We start from the raw sequence: 19498 nt of genomic DNA, 5'->3' as shown, positions 1-19498 counted from the left end.
AACACAGGGACAGCATCAAACACGATACATTTTTCACTTATGGTGACAACATGGTGACACTTAACTCACTAAACCAATTGAACTACAAAAACACAATAAATCAACAACATTAACAACATTTTTAAAGTAACATGAACCACGATAGCAACATTTAAAACCCCCAAACCCAGAACTCCCATAATGCATTGCAGCACAAGAATTTACAAGTTTAGAGACCGGCCTGGCAATTGCTCCAATTTAATTTTGCTGAATATCATCCTCATGACATTAAGTTATTTTCACGATTACGCATTTCTTAAATGATCGGTTGATTTTACTGCTCATTCATATGTAGGAGCACAGAGTGCTTTTATTTTTTTTAATTTCCCCTTCCCTTTCTGTGACAACCAATCACAGCTCTTACAGGACGTCATACCTTGCAATGGGGTCAATCCCGCCTCCTCACTAAGATAGGAGTTTCAGTCTCCGTCTTGCTCAGACTTGCTCTCAGACACCTCCTGGCTCACTCTTAGGCTAAGATTCCTTGCCAGGAAATTTTAGGCTAAGTTAGGAGCTCTTTGAGAGGACTTTGAGATGCTTTGTGCATACGGGCCCTGGTGGGCTGGCATGTGCCTTTTACTAAGGAGTGGCTTCCATCTGGCCACTCTACCATACAGGTCTGATTATTGGAATGCTGCAGAGATGGTTCTCCTTCTGGAAGGTTCTCCTCTCTCCACAGAGGAATACTAATTGGGTACTTGGTCACCTCCCTGACTAAGGTCCTTCTCTCCCGATCACTCAGTTTAGACAGGCAGCCAGCTCTAGGAATAGTCTGAACCTTTTCCATTTATGGATGATGGAGGCCACTGTGCTCATTGGGACCTTCAAAGCAGCAGAAATGTTTCTGTACCCTTCCCCAGATTTGTACCTTGAGACAATCTTGTCTCGGAGGTCTACAGACAATTCCTTTGACTTCATGCTTTGTTTGTTCTCTGACATGCACTGTCAACTCTGGAACATTATATGTAGACAGGTGTGTTCCTTTCGAATTTGTGTCCAGTCAACTGAATTTACCCCAGGTGGACTCAAATTCAAAATGATCAGTGGAAACAGGATACATATGAGCTCAGTTTTGAGCTTCATGGCAAAGGCTGTGAGTACTCATGTACATGTGATTTCTTAGTTTTTTATTTTTAATAAATTTACAAAAATCTAAAAAAAAAACCAAAACATCCTTTTTCATATTGTCATTATGGGGTATTGTGTGTAGAATTTTGAGTTAAAAAAATGAATTTCATCCATTTTGGAATAAGGCTGAAACAAAAAAATTGCGGAAAAAGTGAAGCGCTGTGAATACTTTCCAGATGGACTGTATAAATACCCTTAAAACCATCCGACTATCAATGTACAGAGCTCTACAGCTGGCCCACAGGTGCACTGGTTAAAACGCACTACTGATAATCCCGTTGATTTAACAACATTTATATAAATTTTACCTGAGGCCAACATATGGCCATCAGGTATTGCGAAGACCTGGTGTCCGCCCATCTGTTTGTCTGTCCATCAGTCTGTGAACAGCATGAGTTCAGTTCTATTACTGCCACAGTCTTGAAATTCACAGGGAACATTCTTGGGACACAGACCTTGGACAAATTCAAAGATTGCTACCTTTGACATATTTTAAGAGGTATTTTAAGAGATTAAAAAGCCACATTTTGTTTGACTCTGTTCTGCTTTGTTTTTGAGTGGTGGGGGATGACAGCCAGTCAGAGTAGAGCTGCACTGTGATGTCAGTGGCTGGCCTCTTCAAAACTGCTTTGCTTTGTATTTATATGCATGTTTCTCATATAGAGGGTTTTCAAACATGACCGATTTGCTGCAGGACAGGTGCCGTCTCCATTCTGGATTACAAGGAGGCTGGCGTGTGATAGAAAAATGGAGAGAATGTACGGTTAATACGATGCTTTAAATCCTCGAGATAAAGCTATTTATCGTGATCGATGTATAGCAGTTGGTTCAGTGGATCAGTATCTTATACCAGATAGTGAATTTAGTGGTGATGTAACGAACTGGCCGACAGTGTCACACTGCGATATTGTGAACTAGGAAGCTGCCGACCAGGTCAGCCTCGCCGGTCTCCTGCAGAGCATCACGGCGGAGCTCTGAAAGCGGAGGTCGTCTTGAAGTCCTGAGCGATTTCTCTCACCAGGCGCTAGAAGGGCAGCTTGCGGATCAGCAGCTCGGTGCTCGAGGACCACAATGTAAATAAGCATCCGTATTGGAAGCGTTCTTGTGTTATCCTCTGCAGTATTTTTATGTATTCTTATATAATTTTATTGCCGAATAAAACAAAATAAAATTCTGGGAGCAGTGGATTTCTGGTAGCGGCAGATCTCTCTCAGCACCATGGTGCCATGAGGTTTCTTCACACCGACGTTGAAGCTTCTGCAATTGTTCGCCAAATGCACGTAGCGTAACACAGTCGTAATCCAGAATGGCCGCGGGACACAAAATGACATGACCGATACATCACATGAAAACCCTCTATACTGTATTATGTAAAATCTAGTGAGAAATAAACAAACACCTTTTTTGGCACCTAAGAACACCTCTGAACTTATTTTGCGGATGTTAGCATGGTGACGTCACAGGCTGGTAGCTAGCTGCAAAACTCATGCAAAACGTATGTAAAAGATAGCGAGAAATAAACACTTCTAAAACTGAAAACTCTCTTTTTGTAACCTGATAACACCTCTGGAAGGATTTACAAAACATTTAGCGGACGTTAGCGTGGTGATGTCACAGTCTGGTAGCAAGCTGCAAACTTTTTTGTTTGTGTGTAAATATAACCACTTTGTCATATATTCTGTAAAAGCTAGCGAGAAATAAACACTTCTAAGGCTGTTTTTGGAGCCTAATAACACCTCTGAAGTGATTTATAAGACATTTAGCAGACGTTAGCTAACATCCTATGGAGTTAAATTTGTCTCATTAATTTCTGCAAATGCACAGATGGTGATCTACAAATATTCCTTGCACAACTTCCACTGTTATCAAAAGCTCATGTAAACGCACATGCAAAGCCTCCTGCATACACCGTTAAAACGTAAATATTATTTTTCATTGAATGATTGATAGAAGAGCTTTATTGAACATGTACAAATTGTACATAAGACAACAGGATCTTAATATTTAATTAATTAAACAACTTCAAAGAGCACAATGCTCATACGGCCGAGGGTACGAGGTCTGTCAATAAAGTAACGGTCCTTTTTATTTTTTTCAAAAACTATATGGATTTCATTCATATGTTTTTACGTCAGACATGCTTGAACCCTCGTGCGCATGCGTGAGTTTTTCCACGCCTGTCGTTTATGTCATTCGCCTGTGAGCACGCCTTGGGAAGGAGTGGTCCACCCCCTCGTCGGATTTTCATTGTCTGGAAATGGCGGAATGAAAAGGACTTTTTTTCCATCACAATTTTTTTCAGAAGCTGTTAGAGACTGGAACCTGGAAACCATTTGAAAAATTTATCTGGCTTTCGGTGAAAATTTTACAGGCTTCACAGAGAATAAGATCTGTTACTACAGCTTTAGGGACGCTTGGCGCGCCGCGCTCTGAGCTGCGACGACGCGGCACAAGCCACCGGACCATTTCTAAACGGATGGCTCTGTGGATACGAGACCGTCGTGTGCTCTTTCTCTGATTATCACAAGACCTGGACATCAGCCATTTTCCGGCAGATTTCACTTTTAACAAGAGATTTTGTCATGGAAAGCCGCGCGGAGGCTTTGCGAGTAAAGACCGATTCGCTTTGGAAGCGAGACAAAGGAACACCTCCGTTTCGGCGTGTCAGAGGACAAGTTTGGACATGTCTATCTCGGCTTTCAATGCTTACCAGTCCAGTAAGTATCAGTGAAATTGTGGAGAGCTGGACATGTGTTGTGTGGGCCGCTGAAGAGGAGGTGCTGCTGGCCCACCACCACAAGATGGCGCCCTGCTTGAAGTGCGGGCTTCAAGCACGAGAGGGCGTCGGAGCGACCAGGAGTGACAGCTGTCACTCATCATCCGTACCACCTGTCACTCATCACCACCACCATAAAGGCCGGACTGCAACTCCACCTCCCCGCCGAGAAATCAGCTACCATTCAGGTAATTTTCTCTGCTGACTTAAAACATTGAGTAATAATCTGAACTTCTTTGCAGCTGTTTTCCTGTGGTGTTTTCCTTATCTGTGGAATTGGCGTTTGGTGTGATCAGCGATGGCTTCGCTTCACACTCCAACCAGATAAGTGGTTAGACAGGAGCTGCACGAGTGTGTGATTGGAGGTGGAGGTGCTCCCTCCCAAAAGAACACAGACTGTGGAATTACTGAGTGTGCGAACTCACACTCATCAGGACTGTCTCTCTTCTCTGCCAGCAGTACCGGGTCTGACTGCTGAAGACAGCGGCCACCTGGGGCGCAGGGCTTGGCGGCTCCGGTGTTCTTCAGCTCCGTTGGTGGTGGAAGCTGTGTGGGATCCGGCTCTTCTCTCGCCAGGCGTCTTCTATCGTCGAGCCTGCCTACACGTCACCTGGTGTATAATTGACAGTCCACCATATTGTTATTGTCTGTACGTCGTTGTGCGATTCACAACATTAAATTGTTACTTTTGGCTTATCCATTGTCCGTTCATTAACGCCCCCTGTTGTGGGTCCGTTTCACGACACTTTCACAACAGACATGTCCAAACTTGTCCTCTGACACGCCGAAACGGAGGTGTTCCTTTGTCTCGCTTCCAAAGCGAATCGGTCTTTACGCACGAAGCCTCCGCGCGGCTTTCCATGACAAAATCTCTTGTTAAAAGTGAAATCTGCCAGAAAATGGCTGATGTTCAGCTCTTGTGATTACCAGAGAAAGAGCACACGACGGTCTCCTATCCACAGAGCCATCCGTTTAGAAATGGTCCGGTGGCTTGTGCCGCATCGTCGCAGCTCGGAGCGCGGCGTGCTGAGTGTCCTTAAAGGGGTCCTTAAAGCTGTAGTAACAGACCTTATTCTCTGTGAAGCCCGTAAATTTTCACCGAAAGCCAGATAAATTTTTCGAATGGTTTCCAAGGTGCCACTCTCTAACAGCTTCTGAAAAAATTCTGATGGAAAAAAAGTCCTTTTCATTCCGCCATTTCCAGACAATGAAAATCCGACAAGGGGGCGGGACCACTCCTTCCCAAGGCGTGCTCACAGGCGAATGACGTCACCGACAGGCGTGGAAAAACTCAAGTATGCGCACAAGGGTTCAAGCATGTCTGACGTAAAAACATATGAATGAAATCCATATAGTTATTGAAAAAATAAAAAGGACCATTACTTTATTGACAGACCTTGTATGTTAGTACTGCGTTATATTTTTTTAATTGCTTTTCAGCCTACACTTCCTTATCCTTGACCAGGCCCATTAACTCCTCCTGGGAGATTTCTAGGTATTCCCAAGCAAACTAGGAGAAGTAATACCTCCAACATACCCTGGATCTTCCCTGGGGCCTCCGACCAGTTGGACATGCTTGGAAAACCTCTCTAAGAAGATGACCATGGGTGTATCCTCACCCCAAACCACCATGAACATAATCGCAGATCTCATGAAGGACTGTCAATGCACTGGTAAATCTAAAACCTCACCTTCCAGCACAGTTCCTTCTTCACCATGAGAGTTTGGTGCAGCATCTGCAGGACCTCAGCTGCACCACCCATCTCTCTAGCAATCTCACACTCTCTCTTACCCTCAATTTTGAATCACTCCTCAAGATACTTGAACTCCTTTACTTGAGGCTTTAACTGTTTCTTGACCCAGAGGCGACAAACCATTACTTCCCCACAGAGGACACAGTCTTAGATTTGGAGGTGTTGATGCTCACCACAGTGGCTTCATATTATGCCTTAAACCTGTCCATTGTGCATTGGGGGTTACTGTCTGATGAGGCCAACAGAACCACTAGCAGAGATGCAATTCTAAGGTTAACAAACTAGACACCTCCAATTCCTGACTGCACCTTGAAATGCCATCTGTGAAAACAGGGGCGTAGCACCAAATTCTGGGCCCTAGGTACTAGCCATATTGAAGACCCCCCCCCCACACTGTTATGTTCTTTTTTATTAACGCAAACACCAAATTTCTAATGCGTAGTCATACCAGGTCATGTATACCTTAGATCACACCTGGGAGTCAGAACCCTTTTTAAAGTTGGGGAAGCAATACTGAGTTGGGGGGTCTGGGGTACCAAATTGCACCATTTTCTAGAAAAATGGTGCAATTTGGTGCATTCCCGTCTGTTAAAATGCACAGGAATGCACCAAATTGCACCATTCCCATCTGTTAAAATGCACAGGAATGCACCAAATTGCACAACTTTTCTAGAAAATGGTGCAATTTGGTGCCGCAGACCCCCCAACTCAATATAGCTAGCTTTCAAGCTCACCTCTCTTTTCAAAGAATTTGGTTAGCAGCTGCTTTCCCTCATTTAGTTTTCTTTCCCTGTCCTTTTTTCTCTTCTTTTTGGAAATCCGGACTTTGATTTTTTAGGAAAGACATATTTTATTTCAGCCTAAACAGTAGGGCTGCAACTAACGATTATTTTATTAATCAGTTCATCGGTCTATAATTTTTTCAATTAATCGTTTTGTTTTGGGTTTTTTTACTTACATGTGAGTTTTGCCATTATTTCTTTAAGTGAGTTATTATTAAAAGGCCTTTTCACATAACATCAACGTTTGACCTTGTAACAAAGTTATGTTAAATTCTCCTCAAAAACATACCTGGAGTAGTGTTTTGTTTTATTTTGCACATACATACATCACCGACACACCACAAAGAGATTTCCATCAGGTTTAGATGCCTACAGCAACTATCTCAACCACTGACAACATATTACAGCAAGAGTCCACAAAAGTATTTTAAAGGCCTGACTAAAGTGTAAAATGTTATATTTAATAAGATATTTTCATGAAAAACACACAAATGTGCAGTTTACTGCATTTTATTTTTTTCTTGTGTAAAAACACAGCTTAGATGTGGTTTGACCGAACCAAATTGTCATTAAACTTAATAAAACAGGGATGAAGTGGAGGTTTAAGAGTCACTAGGTGTTCACAGGAAACAGTTATTTCTATATTTATTTATGTTCATTGTTAGTTGGTTTAATCTTTTCTGTTTTGTTTTATCAGATTCTTTTTGTCTGTTTCTCTAAAACTGTATTGTGGCATTATTAGTTATTATTAGTATTATTGTTGTTGTTTCTATTATTATTATTATTATTGATATATAAATAAAAGTAAATTAATAAAATATTACAATTTGTAATACATTTGACTCTTTTATGACAACAAACGCTGAGCCATGAATTATTATAAAGAAAACAAATGTGCTGACAGCTGCAACAGCTTAATGCTAACTTTAACATTGAAAACACCATAGACATGCTAATGCGTTAGCATCGGTCCAGTTTTTAAGTTATAAAATACATCTATCAACTGTTTCAGAAGACCACAACAGCTCAGATTAATAAAAAGGTAAATGTTACTCACAGACATATGCTCTTTGGGGTTTTAGTGGAGAAAAATTAAGATTAAGCAAAATAAAACACTGAATCAACAAAGCACCACATCGAAGCACTGCTTCGATCTGCGAATCACTTCTTCGATTGGTTCAATGTTCAAAGCAAAGCTGCTCTGCAGAAACAGTTGATTTATATGGAAGAAATGAAACATTTGCGGTAAAACAAAGTTATTTAACAACTAATTGATGACTAAATTAGTTGACAACTATTTTAATACTCGATTAAATCAATTAGTTGTTTCAGCACTACTAAACACCTCTTTCTGTCAGATCCCGTTTGGGATGTGTGTGTGTGTGTGTGTGTGTGGGGGGGTCCATTGTACAACTGTGCAGGGGTGGAAGGGCCCTCAGAGATCTTTCAATATTATTGTTAGAGCAGAATTATGTTTTGCAACATTTATACATTCATTCAAATTATATTCTTTTACAACTTGAATTGTATGGACATTAATAACATGCAACACAAAAATGTATTTAATGCCAGTTTTTTGTGCCCCCCCCCCCCATGCTCTGGGCCCTGGGTACATAGTACCCTTTACCCCCCCAGTCCGACGCCCCTGTGTGAAAATCACAAGCATTGCAAGGGACTTGGTACCCCATAGTCCGATAGTACTTCCCATAAGACACCTTGGAGGTACCCGGTCGTAGGCCTTTTCCAAATTCATAAAATCTGTGCAGACTACTTTGGCATACTCCCAAGGCCCCTCCAATATTTGTGCAAAGGTAAAGAGCTGGGCCACCATTTCTCAAAAAGTATGGATCCCAGATTGCTGCTCCTCAATCCAAGTTGGGCTACCAGCTTTAAGGCGCAATCCTCTCTAGTGCCCTGGCATAAGGTTTTCCAGGGGAGGCTATAAATAATTATTTTGTTAAAGTTGAGCAGTGTGATTCCTCCATAATTAGAAAACACACCGGCCACTTTTTTAAAAATATGGGAACCACCACCCAGTTTTACAATCAAGTTCCTTGGTTCCTTGGCAACCACATCTGCAAGGAACTGACATCGATGTATCACAATTTTTTCATGTACAATTACTAATAAAACGCACTTTTCAGTATCACAAACGAGCAACAGAACACGCGAAATGAAATAAAATAATTAATTAGACTACACGTGGGCTGCAGCTACGTACATGGGAGTAGTTTTCCGTGAAAGTATTTATTTTGAAGGACACCACATTCATCTTCCTGTTTATGTTTTGTAACTTGACGCCGGTCTCTGTCGCTTCGGCTGCTGGACGGTTTTACCAGACAAACCAGATTACAGCGTTCGATCCAGTCAGTGGTTTCTGTCAGGGTTGTCTCCGTAATTCCTGCAGGTAAGAATAAATCGGCAGTAAATTAAATATTGTTAAAAGTCTGCGACTCGTATACGTCCGTTCTGTGGTTCTGTGTTGTGAGTGCCATTGTAGATGTGGCATTTTGTGCCGGTGAACTGTAATAGTAGTGATCAACACTGGAGTTACAAGTTAGGAATAAAGTTAGTGAAAAAACAAACATGACATGAGTGATTGTAGCGTTCAGTGTGTGTCAGTTTAGCCTTAAACTGTAGCGGCTAGCTAGTTCCCAACAGACTCAAGAGAGATTTTCTCTAGTAAGATGTAGCATTTAGTTAATCATTGTTTATGAACAAACAACGTTTTGCAAAAAGTTGTCGAAAAGTTTCTTGAATTCAATATAAACCCCCCTTTTGTACCATTCCAGGTTCGACACCATCAAAGACGAAAGCACAGATGTCAGTAAAAGTTGGTCTTTTGTAGATTCTTTTTGTTTTTTTAATTTAACTTAATTTTTTGCTCGGTTCTTTTAATGCCGAGTTTACGAGTGTGGTTTTATTAAACATTCAAGTGTCGAGTCACGTTGGTTCGACGTGTACTTATTCCACGAGTAAGTTAGCCGCTTTTAAATTGGCAGTTTTTGAATGGAGTTTGGTGGGAAGCATCCTGAAGCTGCAGGTGGTGAGTCAGGAGGTCAGGAGGGGGCAGACATGGAGGAATTCAGCCTGAAGCATCATTTTACACTGGTTGGAAACTCTCTTAAACATTCAGGGTTGGGAGTATTTTGGGATGTCTAATGCTAGGGTTTATTGTGTAGACCTATATTTACTGCACTTTTAGGCTGGTCCTCCCTCACATTTCATCCTATTTTCCAGCACTCGGTCTTTGCACCGACTGCCGGTTGGTTTAATGTTGGGAACTGGTACAAACTAGGGCTGCAGCTAATGGTTATTTTCATCATCCTTTAATCTGTTGATTATTTATTAAGTGTTTGAAAAAAAAAATGTTGATCATTATTTCTCAAAGTCCAAAATCACTAATTTATTGGGCAGCGCAGTCTCATTTGAGGGCGGACGCTAAAGTGGTAAAATATGACACACATGATGTAATTTCTCTACTTCTGGGAGACCATCCATGGCATTTTCAATGTTTTTTGTTTTTTGTTTTTTTTGGGGCAAATTAGATGCAAACAAAATGAAAAATGCAATGAAAAAGTGACGATGCGGGGGAAAGTGGACATATGTTGAGGTTTTGTTTCAGTTGGAGCACAAACGTGTCGAGGTGAAAACAGCAAAACAAACTCCGCTATGTTTAGCTAAACACTGCCCCCGATAGTGTGAGCGTGCGCGGTGGTCGGGGCGTTCAATACCACATTGTGGAGATTTGATCTTTCCAGCTAGTCCTGGGTCTTCCCAGGTCTCTTCCCAGCTGAACACCTCCCTTGGGAGACGCCGAGAGGGCATCCTTACCAGATGCCCGAATCACCTCAGCTGGCTCCTTTCAACACAAAGGAGCAGCAGCTCTACTCTGAGCTCCTCATGAATGGCCGAGCTTCTAATCTTATCTCTAAGGGAGACACCAGCCACCTTCCCGAAAAAACCCATTTCAGCCGCTTGTACCCACAATGTAGTTCTTTCGGTCATAACCCAACTCATATGACCATAGGTGAGAGTAAGAATGAAGATTGATCAGTAGATTGAGAGCTTTGCCTTTTGGCTCCGCTCCATTTTCGGCAGAGCAAATGCAACACCATCCCTGCTGCCTTGAATCTCTGGCCAATCTCACGCTCCATTGTCTCCTCACTCGTGAACAAGACTCCAAGGTCCTTGAACTCCATTTGGGGCAAGACCACATTCTCTATCAGAGTAGGGAATCCACCGGTTTCCTTGTCTTTGTATTTAGGACGTTTTGGTGGACAAAGCAAGTAATTAAAATACTTGTTAGTGAGTGTTATTTATCCAAACAAAAAAAGATTATGTAATGAAAACAGTTTTGATCACAGCCCTGAACTGTATCATATTCTTATCAGGTGTTTGGTGTTTTCTTCCCAGACTGCAGGGACTTGGGCTGGAGCCTGGATGGCTGACGGACAGGATTGCGAACACACGTGACAAGATGCTGACTCGTAACCGCTTCCTCCTCCTGGTGGTGGTGGGCGGGATCGTGCTGGCTGTCCTCAGCCTCAGTCTCCAGTTCTGTAAGTGCTCAACCCAAATGCTTGATACTAAGTTTTGAAATTTAAGTTGTCACTAATCAGGTATTTTTTTTTTTTTAAATGGATGTTGTTTTTTTTTTTTTTGTCCTGTGACATTTATGCTCTTCTGAGATCACTCCGGTGGATATAAGTAGAGGTTACAAAAAAATTAAATAAATAAAACATGCTTAGGGTTGGTTATCGAGAACCGGTTCTTTTCAGGTATTGTTAAGAAATTATTCGATCCACCAACATCAAAAGCCTTTTTGCTTTATGATTCCCTGATTGGTCCTTCAGAGCGGCCGTTGTTTTTGGGGGTGTTTGTCGGGAAAATGATCATGTCTCTACATTTATTACAGAACCCCTGCAGGGTCCTGTATTTGTTTCTGCAGCACGGCTCTTCTTTGAAGCTTGAAGCAATGAAGCATTTATCTGACCCGCTGCTTCATTGGTTCTTTGTTTTATTTCGCTTTATCTTAAATTTTTCCCACTGGAGTTTGCAAAAAGGGACCTGAAGGACTCTCAGACCATGTGAAATGAAATTCTCTGCTTTGTATGACAAAGATTGAACACTTTGGAGTGAATTCCAGGCGTCATGTTTGGAGGAAACCAGGCACCATACCCTACAGTGAAGCATGGTGGTGGCAGCATCATGCTGTGGGGATGTTTTTCAGCAGCAGGAACTGGGAGACTAGTCGGATTGAGGGAAAGATGAATGCAGCAATGTACAGGTACATCCTGGATGAAAACCTGTTCCAGAGCACTCTTGACCTCAGACTGGGGGAGCGGTTCATCTTTCAGCAGGACAATGACTAGGGTTGAGTATCGGGAACTGGTTCTTTTTGGGTATCGTTAAGAAATGATTTGATCCACCGACATCAATAACCTTTTTGCTTAACTATTTCCTTATTGGTCCTTCAGAGTGGCCGTTGTTTTTGAGGGTGTTTGTCAGGAAAATAATTTCTCTACATTGATTACAGACCTGCAGTGGGTCTGTAATCAACTTTTCTGCAGTGTGGCTTTGCTTTGAACCTTGAACCAATCATAGCCGTGATTCACAGATCGAAGCAGTGCTTCGATCTGCTGCTTTGTTGGTTCATTGTTTTATTTAGCTTTATCTTAATTTTTCCCCACTAAAACCCTAAAGAGCACATGTCTGAGTAATATTTACCTTTTTTATGTTAAACCGACGTGTTATGGTCTTCTGAAACAGTTGATAGATGTATTTTATAACTTAAAAACAGGACCGATGTTAACGCGTTAGCATGTCTATGGCGTTTTCAATGTTAAAGTTACCATTAAGCAATTCGCATCTCAACACATTTGTGTGTATTTGTTTTCTGTATAATAATTAAAGGCTCAGCATTTGTTGTTGTAAAAGAGTCAAATTGTAAATTTTTTTAATTTATTTTTATTCATATACAGTGAGGAAAATAAGTATTTGAACACCCTGCAATTTTGCAAGTTGTCCCACTTAGAAATCATGGAGGGGTCCTGAAATTTTCATCTTAGGTGCATGTCCACTGTGAGAGACATAATCTAAAAAAAAACAAAAAAAAAACTCAAATCACAGTGTATGATATATATATATATATATATATATATATATATATATATATATTTTTTTTTTTTTTTTTAATAATTTATTTGTATGTTACTGCTGCAAATAAGTATTTGAACACCTACCAATCGGCAAGAATTCTGGCTCACACAGACCTATTAATTTTTCTTTAAGAAGCCCTCTTATTCTGCACTCTTTACCTGTATTAATTGCACCTGTTTGAACTTGTTACCTGTATAAAAGACACCTGTTCACACACTCAATTAATCACACTCTAACCTGTCCACCATAGCCAAGACCAAAGAGCTGTCTAAGGACACCAGGGACAAAACTGTAGACCTGCACAAGGCTGGGATGGACTACAGGACAACAGGCAAGCAGCTTGGTAGAAGACAACAACTGTTATGATTATTTATTAGAAAGTGGAAGAAACACAAGATGACCGTCAGTCTCCCTTGGTCTGGGATTCCATGCAAGATCTCACTTTGTGGGGTAAGGATGATTCTGAGAAAGCTCAGAACTACACAGGAGGACCTGGTCAATGACCTGAATAGACCTGGGACCACAGTCACAAAGATTACATTAGTAACACATGATGCTGTCATGGTTTAAAATCCTGCAGGGCAGCAAAGTCCCCCTGCTCAAACCAGCACATGTCCAGGCCCGTTTGAAGTTCACCAGTGACCATCTGGATGACCGAGAGGAGGCATGGGAGAAGGTCATGTGGTCAGATGAGACCAGAATAGAGCTTTTTGGAATCAATTCCACTTACCATGTTTAGAGGATGAGAACAACCTCAAGAAAACCATCCCAACCGTGAAGCATGGGGGTGGAAACATCATACTCTGGGGGTGCGCTTCTGTAAAGGGGACAGGACGACTGCACCGTATTGAAGGGAGGATGGATGGGGTCATGTATTGCGAGATTTTGGCAAACAACCTCCTTCCCTCAGTAAGAGCATTGAAGATGGGTCATGGCTGGGTCTTCCAGCATGACAATGACCCCAAACACACAGCCAGGGCAACTAAGGGGGGGCTCCGTAAGAAGCATTTCAAGGTCCTGGTGTGGCCTGGCCAGTCTCCAGACCTGAACTCCATAGAAAATCTTTGGAGGGAGCTGAAACTCCAAACCTGAAAGATTTGGAGAAGATCTGTATGGAGGAGGGGACCAAAATCCCTGTTGCAGTGTGTGAAAACGTGGTCAAGACCTACAGGAAACGTTTGACCTCTGTAATTGCAAACAAAGGGTACTGTACCAAATATTAACATTGATTTTCACAGGTGTTCAAATACTTATTTGCAGCAGTAACATACAAATAAATTATTAAAAAAAAAAATCATACATTGTGATTTCCAGATTTTTTTTTTTTTTTTTTTTTTAAGACTGTCTCTCACAGTGGACATGCACCTAAGATGAAAATTTCAGACCCCTCCATGATTTCTAAGTGGGAGAACTTGCAAAATTGCAGGGTGTTCAAATACTTATTTTCCTCACTGTATTAGTAATAATCGCAGTGACAATAATAGTAATAATAACTCTTAATAACTGATAATGCTACAATACAATTTTAGAGAAAGAGACAAAAAAGAACCTGATGAAATGAAACGCAACAGAAAAGATAAAACCAACTAACAATGAAAATAAAAAAATAAATACATACTGAAATAACCGTTTCCTGTGAACACCTAGTGACTCATCTCTGTTTTATTTAAGTTTAATGACAATTTGTTTCGGTCAAACCATATTTTCAGTTTGTTAATTTCTTCAGTGATTTCCTCCAGCACTATCTGCCAAGCTAGAAAACCGCTGCATCCTAGTAAGAGCATAATACTACTGGAGTGAATTTGAATGAGGAAAGTTGGGTTTTTGTTTTTTTTTTTTTTTTCTCACCAAAGTGGATGCTGCACTCACTGCAGTTTATTTTCTGGAATAGTCCCAGATTACATTTCAGAGCTTCTAGAATTTAAACATTTTCATGTGGGTGGTGTCCTTAGTGATTTTCCAGTTTGAACCAAGGATCCCACCATTTTAACCACTAGACCAGCACTACAAATACATAGCAAGTACTGTGATATATCAATATGTCAATAAATTGATATTTAAAAAATTGGATGTCAACAACTGTCCAAGTTGGCGGTATGTGGTAGATGATAAAAAGGGTGTTCCATAGCTTTTAATGCAAGGATGAGGAAAATTGTCAGGTATGTGTATATTCATTTTTTTTTTTTTTCGCCCCACTTGTCTAAGGGCAAACCAGATGACAGGCTATGAATGCAAGAATGAAGAATGTCAATTGGGAAGTACCCTGTCATTCAGTGGGTTCATTACTTTCTTGTGCGCAGTGACGGAGAAGTGGCTTGTTGCTATCTGGAGAAACATTTGTCCAAACCTTTCGTAAGAATTCATTCATTTTCTACCTCCTTCGTGAGTGATATTTTGACCTCAGAAGGGTCTGATTCTCTGAGTCTTTTTCTTTGCATATATGTTATTCTTTCCCCCTTTCCTACATGTTTATCCTGTCATTGGCATTCCATTCATACTAAAACAAAGCCAAGTCCCCACGGGTCCACCTATAAATGTGCAGCACTGACAGTGAACGCCTGCAGAGTTTTTGAAAAGCCTCACAGTGACCTTGCCAACACAATCACAGATGGATCGCCTATAGATTTACACAACAGTGTGTTTTTCCCACTAAGTCATTGTCCATCTTCTCCTGGAGGTGCTTTGTAGTTGACATCTTCCTGCTGGAGAAATCAGTGTGCACGTTACTGGATCTAGTTTGCAGTCCCAACATTGTTGGAAAAACACGATGCTCAAATCAAATCACAACAAACAGTTGCCCCAAGGCGCTTTATATTGTAAGACAAAGCCATACAATAATTACGGAAAAACCCCAAAGGTCAAAACGACCCCCTGTGAGCAAGCACTTGGCGACAGTGGGAAGGAAAAACTCCCTTTGAACAGGAAGAAACCTCCAGCAGAACCAGGCTCAGGGAGGGGCAGTCTTCTGCTGGGACTGGTTGGGGCTGAGGGAGAGAACCAGGAAAAAGACATGCTGTGGAGGGGAGCAGAGATCAATCACTAATGATTAAATGCATGATGAAGCGAAGCTAGCAGTAGAAATTGAAATTCAATTTTGGATGTACCAGTTGAGTGCTACTGTTTTTGGTGAACAAAAGTCTTTGACTGTACAAAGGTACTGGAGTAAACAAGCATTAACCTCTTTTGCACCGACACAGGATTACAGCAGAGTTCAGAACTGGTATTTTTGCATGTGTCTTAACCAGAAACTCAATTTGCATATGAAAGAGAAGGTAAACATTGTTCCTCCTATTTATAAACGCAACACTTTTGGTTTTGCTCCCATTTTGTATGAGATGAACTCAAAGATCTAAAACTTTTTCCACATACACAATGGGCCTCATGTATCAACGTTGCGTACGGCGATATTTGAGCGTATATGGGGTGTATGCCAAAACGGCTGCGCTACTTGGCATTTATCAATGTGGTCGTTGGCGTACGCTGCGCTGAAAATATACACCAGGTCAAGAGGTGGCGTAAATTATACACCAAAATGAACCAGCGCTGGAATCCACATAAAAATGAAGATGATAAACATGATAAACAGTGCCATTATACAAATCAATGCATATGTTACATAAATAACACTTTCCTGATTATACTACATAATAATCAATACAAATCCTGCCTTTGCGGGATTGTTATGGAGCACGATCCGTGGTCACAGCGCTGACTGCAAGGACAGCGCTGCTCGCCTTTTTCTCCAGACTTCGAGCCTCGAGCCAGAGCAGCACTGAGCTTAACTTCATGTGGTGTGATCGTTTTAGACTATGAAATTGATAATAACAACTGTAGTTTCGTCATTCCCTTTATTCGCCCGTGCTGCAACCAGGTTTTGTCGTCTCCATTCGGTTGTCACAATAAAATAAATACAGAAATACATTTAAAAAATAAAGAAATCTGACAGATTAGGCGTGTCTTATTAATTGAGCAAGCAAATATCCACATGTCAAGAATTATTGACATGTGAAAAGAGAATACAGTGGTCCCTCACTATAACGCCGTTCACCTGTCATGGCCTCGGAGTCTCGCGGAGTATTTAGTCCAATTTTGCATGCCTTTTTTTTTTTTACAGTGTTCTGTGTTCTGCGTATCTGTTTATAAGAATCTTGTTGCCCAGAAGAGAAAAGAGCACCAACAACTACTCATAACTGTGTTTGTCACACGGAAACAAACACCTGCTGCAGCCAGGTGTGAGTGGAAAAAGGCGCAGCGCCAGGACGCAGAGGCCCGATCTGTGAAATACTGGTCAGTCACTATTAATAATTTATGTGTCCGACCTCGTTTGTTGATCGTTAAAATTAATTCGTTAGTTCTAAATGCCATCATAATTATTTATAGGAAAACGTTCTATTTTTATTTCTCTATGTTCATTTCTCTACCATAAGCTGTCTCCAAATGTGTTTCAGAGAATTTGGCAGTACATCCAACCAGCCTCACAACCGCAGACCACGTGTAACCACACCAGCCCAGGACTTCCACATCCAGCATGTTCACCTCCAAGATCGTCTGAGACCAGCCACTCGGACAGCTGCTGAAACAATTGGTTTGCATAACCAAAGAATTTCTGCACAAACTGTCAAAAACCGTCTCAGGGAAGCTCATCTGCATGCTCGTCGTCCTCATCAGGGTCTCGACCTGACTCCAGTTCGTCGTCGTAACCGACTTGAGTAGGCAAATGCTCACATTCGCTGGCATTTGGCACGTTGGAGAGGTGTTCTCTTCACGGATGAATCCCGGTTCACACTGTCCAGGGCAGATGGCAGACAGCATGTGTGGCGTCGTGTGGGTGAGCGGTTTTCTGATGTCAGTGTTGTGGATCGAGTGGCCCATGGTGGCGGTGGGGTTATGGTATGGGCAGGCGTCTGTTATGGACGAAGAACACAGGTGCATTTTATTGATGGCATTTTGAATGCACAGAGATACCGTGAAGAGATCCTGAGGCCCATTGTTGTGCCATACATCCAAGAACATCACCTCATGTTGCAGCAGGTTAATGCACGGCCCCATGTTGCAAGCCGAAAATGTCCCAGTTCTTGCATGGCCGGCATACTCACCGGACATGTCACCCATTGAGCATGTTTGGGATGCTCTGGACCGGCGTATACAACAGCGTGTACCAGTTCCTGCCAATATCCAGCAACTTCGCACAGCCATTGAAGAGGAGTGGACCATCATTCCACAGGCCACAATTGACAACCTGATCAACTCTATGTGAAGGAGATGTGTTGCACTGCATGAGGCAAATGGTGGTCACACCAGATACTGACTGGTATCCCCCCCCAATAAAACAAAACTGCACCTTTCAGAGTGGCCTTTTATTGTGGACAGTCTAAGGCACACCTGTGCACTAATCATGGTGTCTAATCAGCATCTTGGTATGGCACACCTGTGAGGTGGGATGGATTATCTCAGCAAAGAAGTGCTCACTATCACAGATTTAGACTGGTTTGTGAACAATATTTGAGGGAAATGGTGATATTGTGTATGTGGAAAAAGTTTTAGATCTTTGAGTTCATCTCATACAAAATGGGAGCAAAACCAGAAGTGTTGCGTTTATATTTTTGTTGAGTGTATGTTTTGCTTCACTTTAATCACTTGCACACTCCCTTTCTCAGCAGTCACACAACACCTCTTATGCCTAGTCTACACTGGCAAACTTGGCCAAACTTTTGTTTGCAAACATTACCTAACACCGCGTTTGCTTATGTTTGGCTTGGGCGTCCATACTATGAAACAGTACCAAACATTTGTTTGGTAATGTTTTCCAATGTTTTGTACTTTCCCTCTAAAAATGATCAGAAACAATGGCAAAATTCAAGAGAGAAGTCATCAGGGCATCTGCAGCAGTAATATGTGTAATTGCTGTAGAACGTCGCCGCCACTGCCAAAAACAACACAAGCCTCGCTTGTGGTGCAGATCCTGGATTAAGAAAAGACACAAGTATGGGGCCTACAATTGCTTTCTTAAAGACAATTATACAGTCTTTAAGTCTAATACAGTCCTCAGACAAACCAAGTTATAAGAACTTTGAGGATGGATGAGGCAGCTTTCGAGGAACTCCTTCCAAAGGTGGAGCCACTGAAACAAAAGACGCACACTTGATTATGGTGTTGTATAGGCATGGATGTTTCTCCATCCATCCATTTTCTTCCGCTTTATCCGGAGTCGGGTCGCGGAGGCAGCAGCTCAAGCAAAGCTGCCTAGACCTCCCGATCCACACACACCTCCCCCAGCTCCTCCGGGGGAACCCCAAGGAGTTCCCAAGCCAGCCGAGAGATGTAGTCCCTCCAGCGTCTCCTGGGTCTTCCCCGGGGCCTCCTCCCAATGGGACGTGCCCGGAACACCTCTCCAGCGAGGCGTCCAGGGGGCATCCGGAAAAGATGCCCGAGCCACCTCAACTGACTCCTTTCGATGTGGAGGAGCAGCGGCTCGACTCCGAGCTCCTCCTGAGTGACCGAGCTCCTCACCCTATCTCTAAGGGAGCACCCAGCCACCCTGCGGAGGAAACTCATCTCGGCCGCTTGTACTCGCGATCTTCTTCTTTCGGTCATGAGTCAAAACAAAATTTAATTGAGGAATATGAGAAACATCCATGAGCCAAATTTTGTATCTTTTCAAATCCCCACACTCTTTCCTTCTTGGAGGCTGCCATTTTGTCCAACTAGTAATTCACATGATCACCAGCTCTTCTCTGATTGGCTGTTTGTTGGCAAACTTCACCAAACATGTTTTCAAGAATGAACATGTCCAAACTTTTGCAAACTAGTTTGGTGGTGTTTGGCAATACGTCCACACTACCAAACTTGGGCAAACT

The 19498-nt window shown here is 42.1% G+C and overlaps 1 protein-coding gene across 1 annotated transcript in view; it reads left to right on the top strand.

The window, feature by feature from the left end:
- The first annotated feature begins 8768 nt into the window (after positions 1-8768).
- The window catches only part of pxylp1 (2-phosphoxylose phosphatase 1), a 118488-nt gene continuing 107758 nt past the window's right edge, over positions 8769-19498 (top strand). Inside the window, exons 1-2 of the mRNA XM_034167835.1 lie at positions 8769-8886; positions 10896-11041. Coding sequence (XP_034023726.1) covers positions 10960-11041 — 82 coding nt within the window. The 5' untranslated portion in view covers positions 8769-8886; positions 10896-10959. The remainder of the gene's footprint in view (positions 8887-10895; positions 11042-19498) is intronic.

Source organism: Thalassophryne amazonica, chromosome 4 (genome assembly GCF_902500255.1).
Source record: "Thalassophryne amazonica chromosome 4, fThaAma1.1, whole genome shotgun sequence".
In the NCBI taxonomy this organism is placed as follows: domain Eukaryota; kingdom Metazoa; phylum Chordata; class Actinopteri; order Batrachoidiformes; family Batrachoididae; genus Thalassophryne; species Thalassophryne amazonica.
The sequence above is the reverse complement of the archived record's forward strand: the minus strand, read 5'-3'. Positions and strand labels throughout refer to the sequence as shown.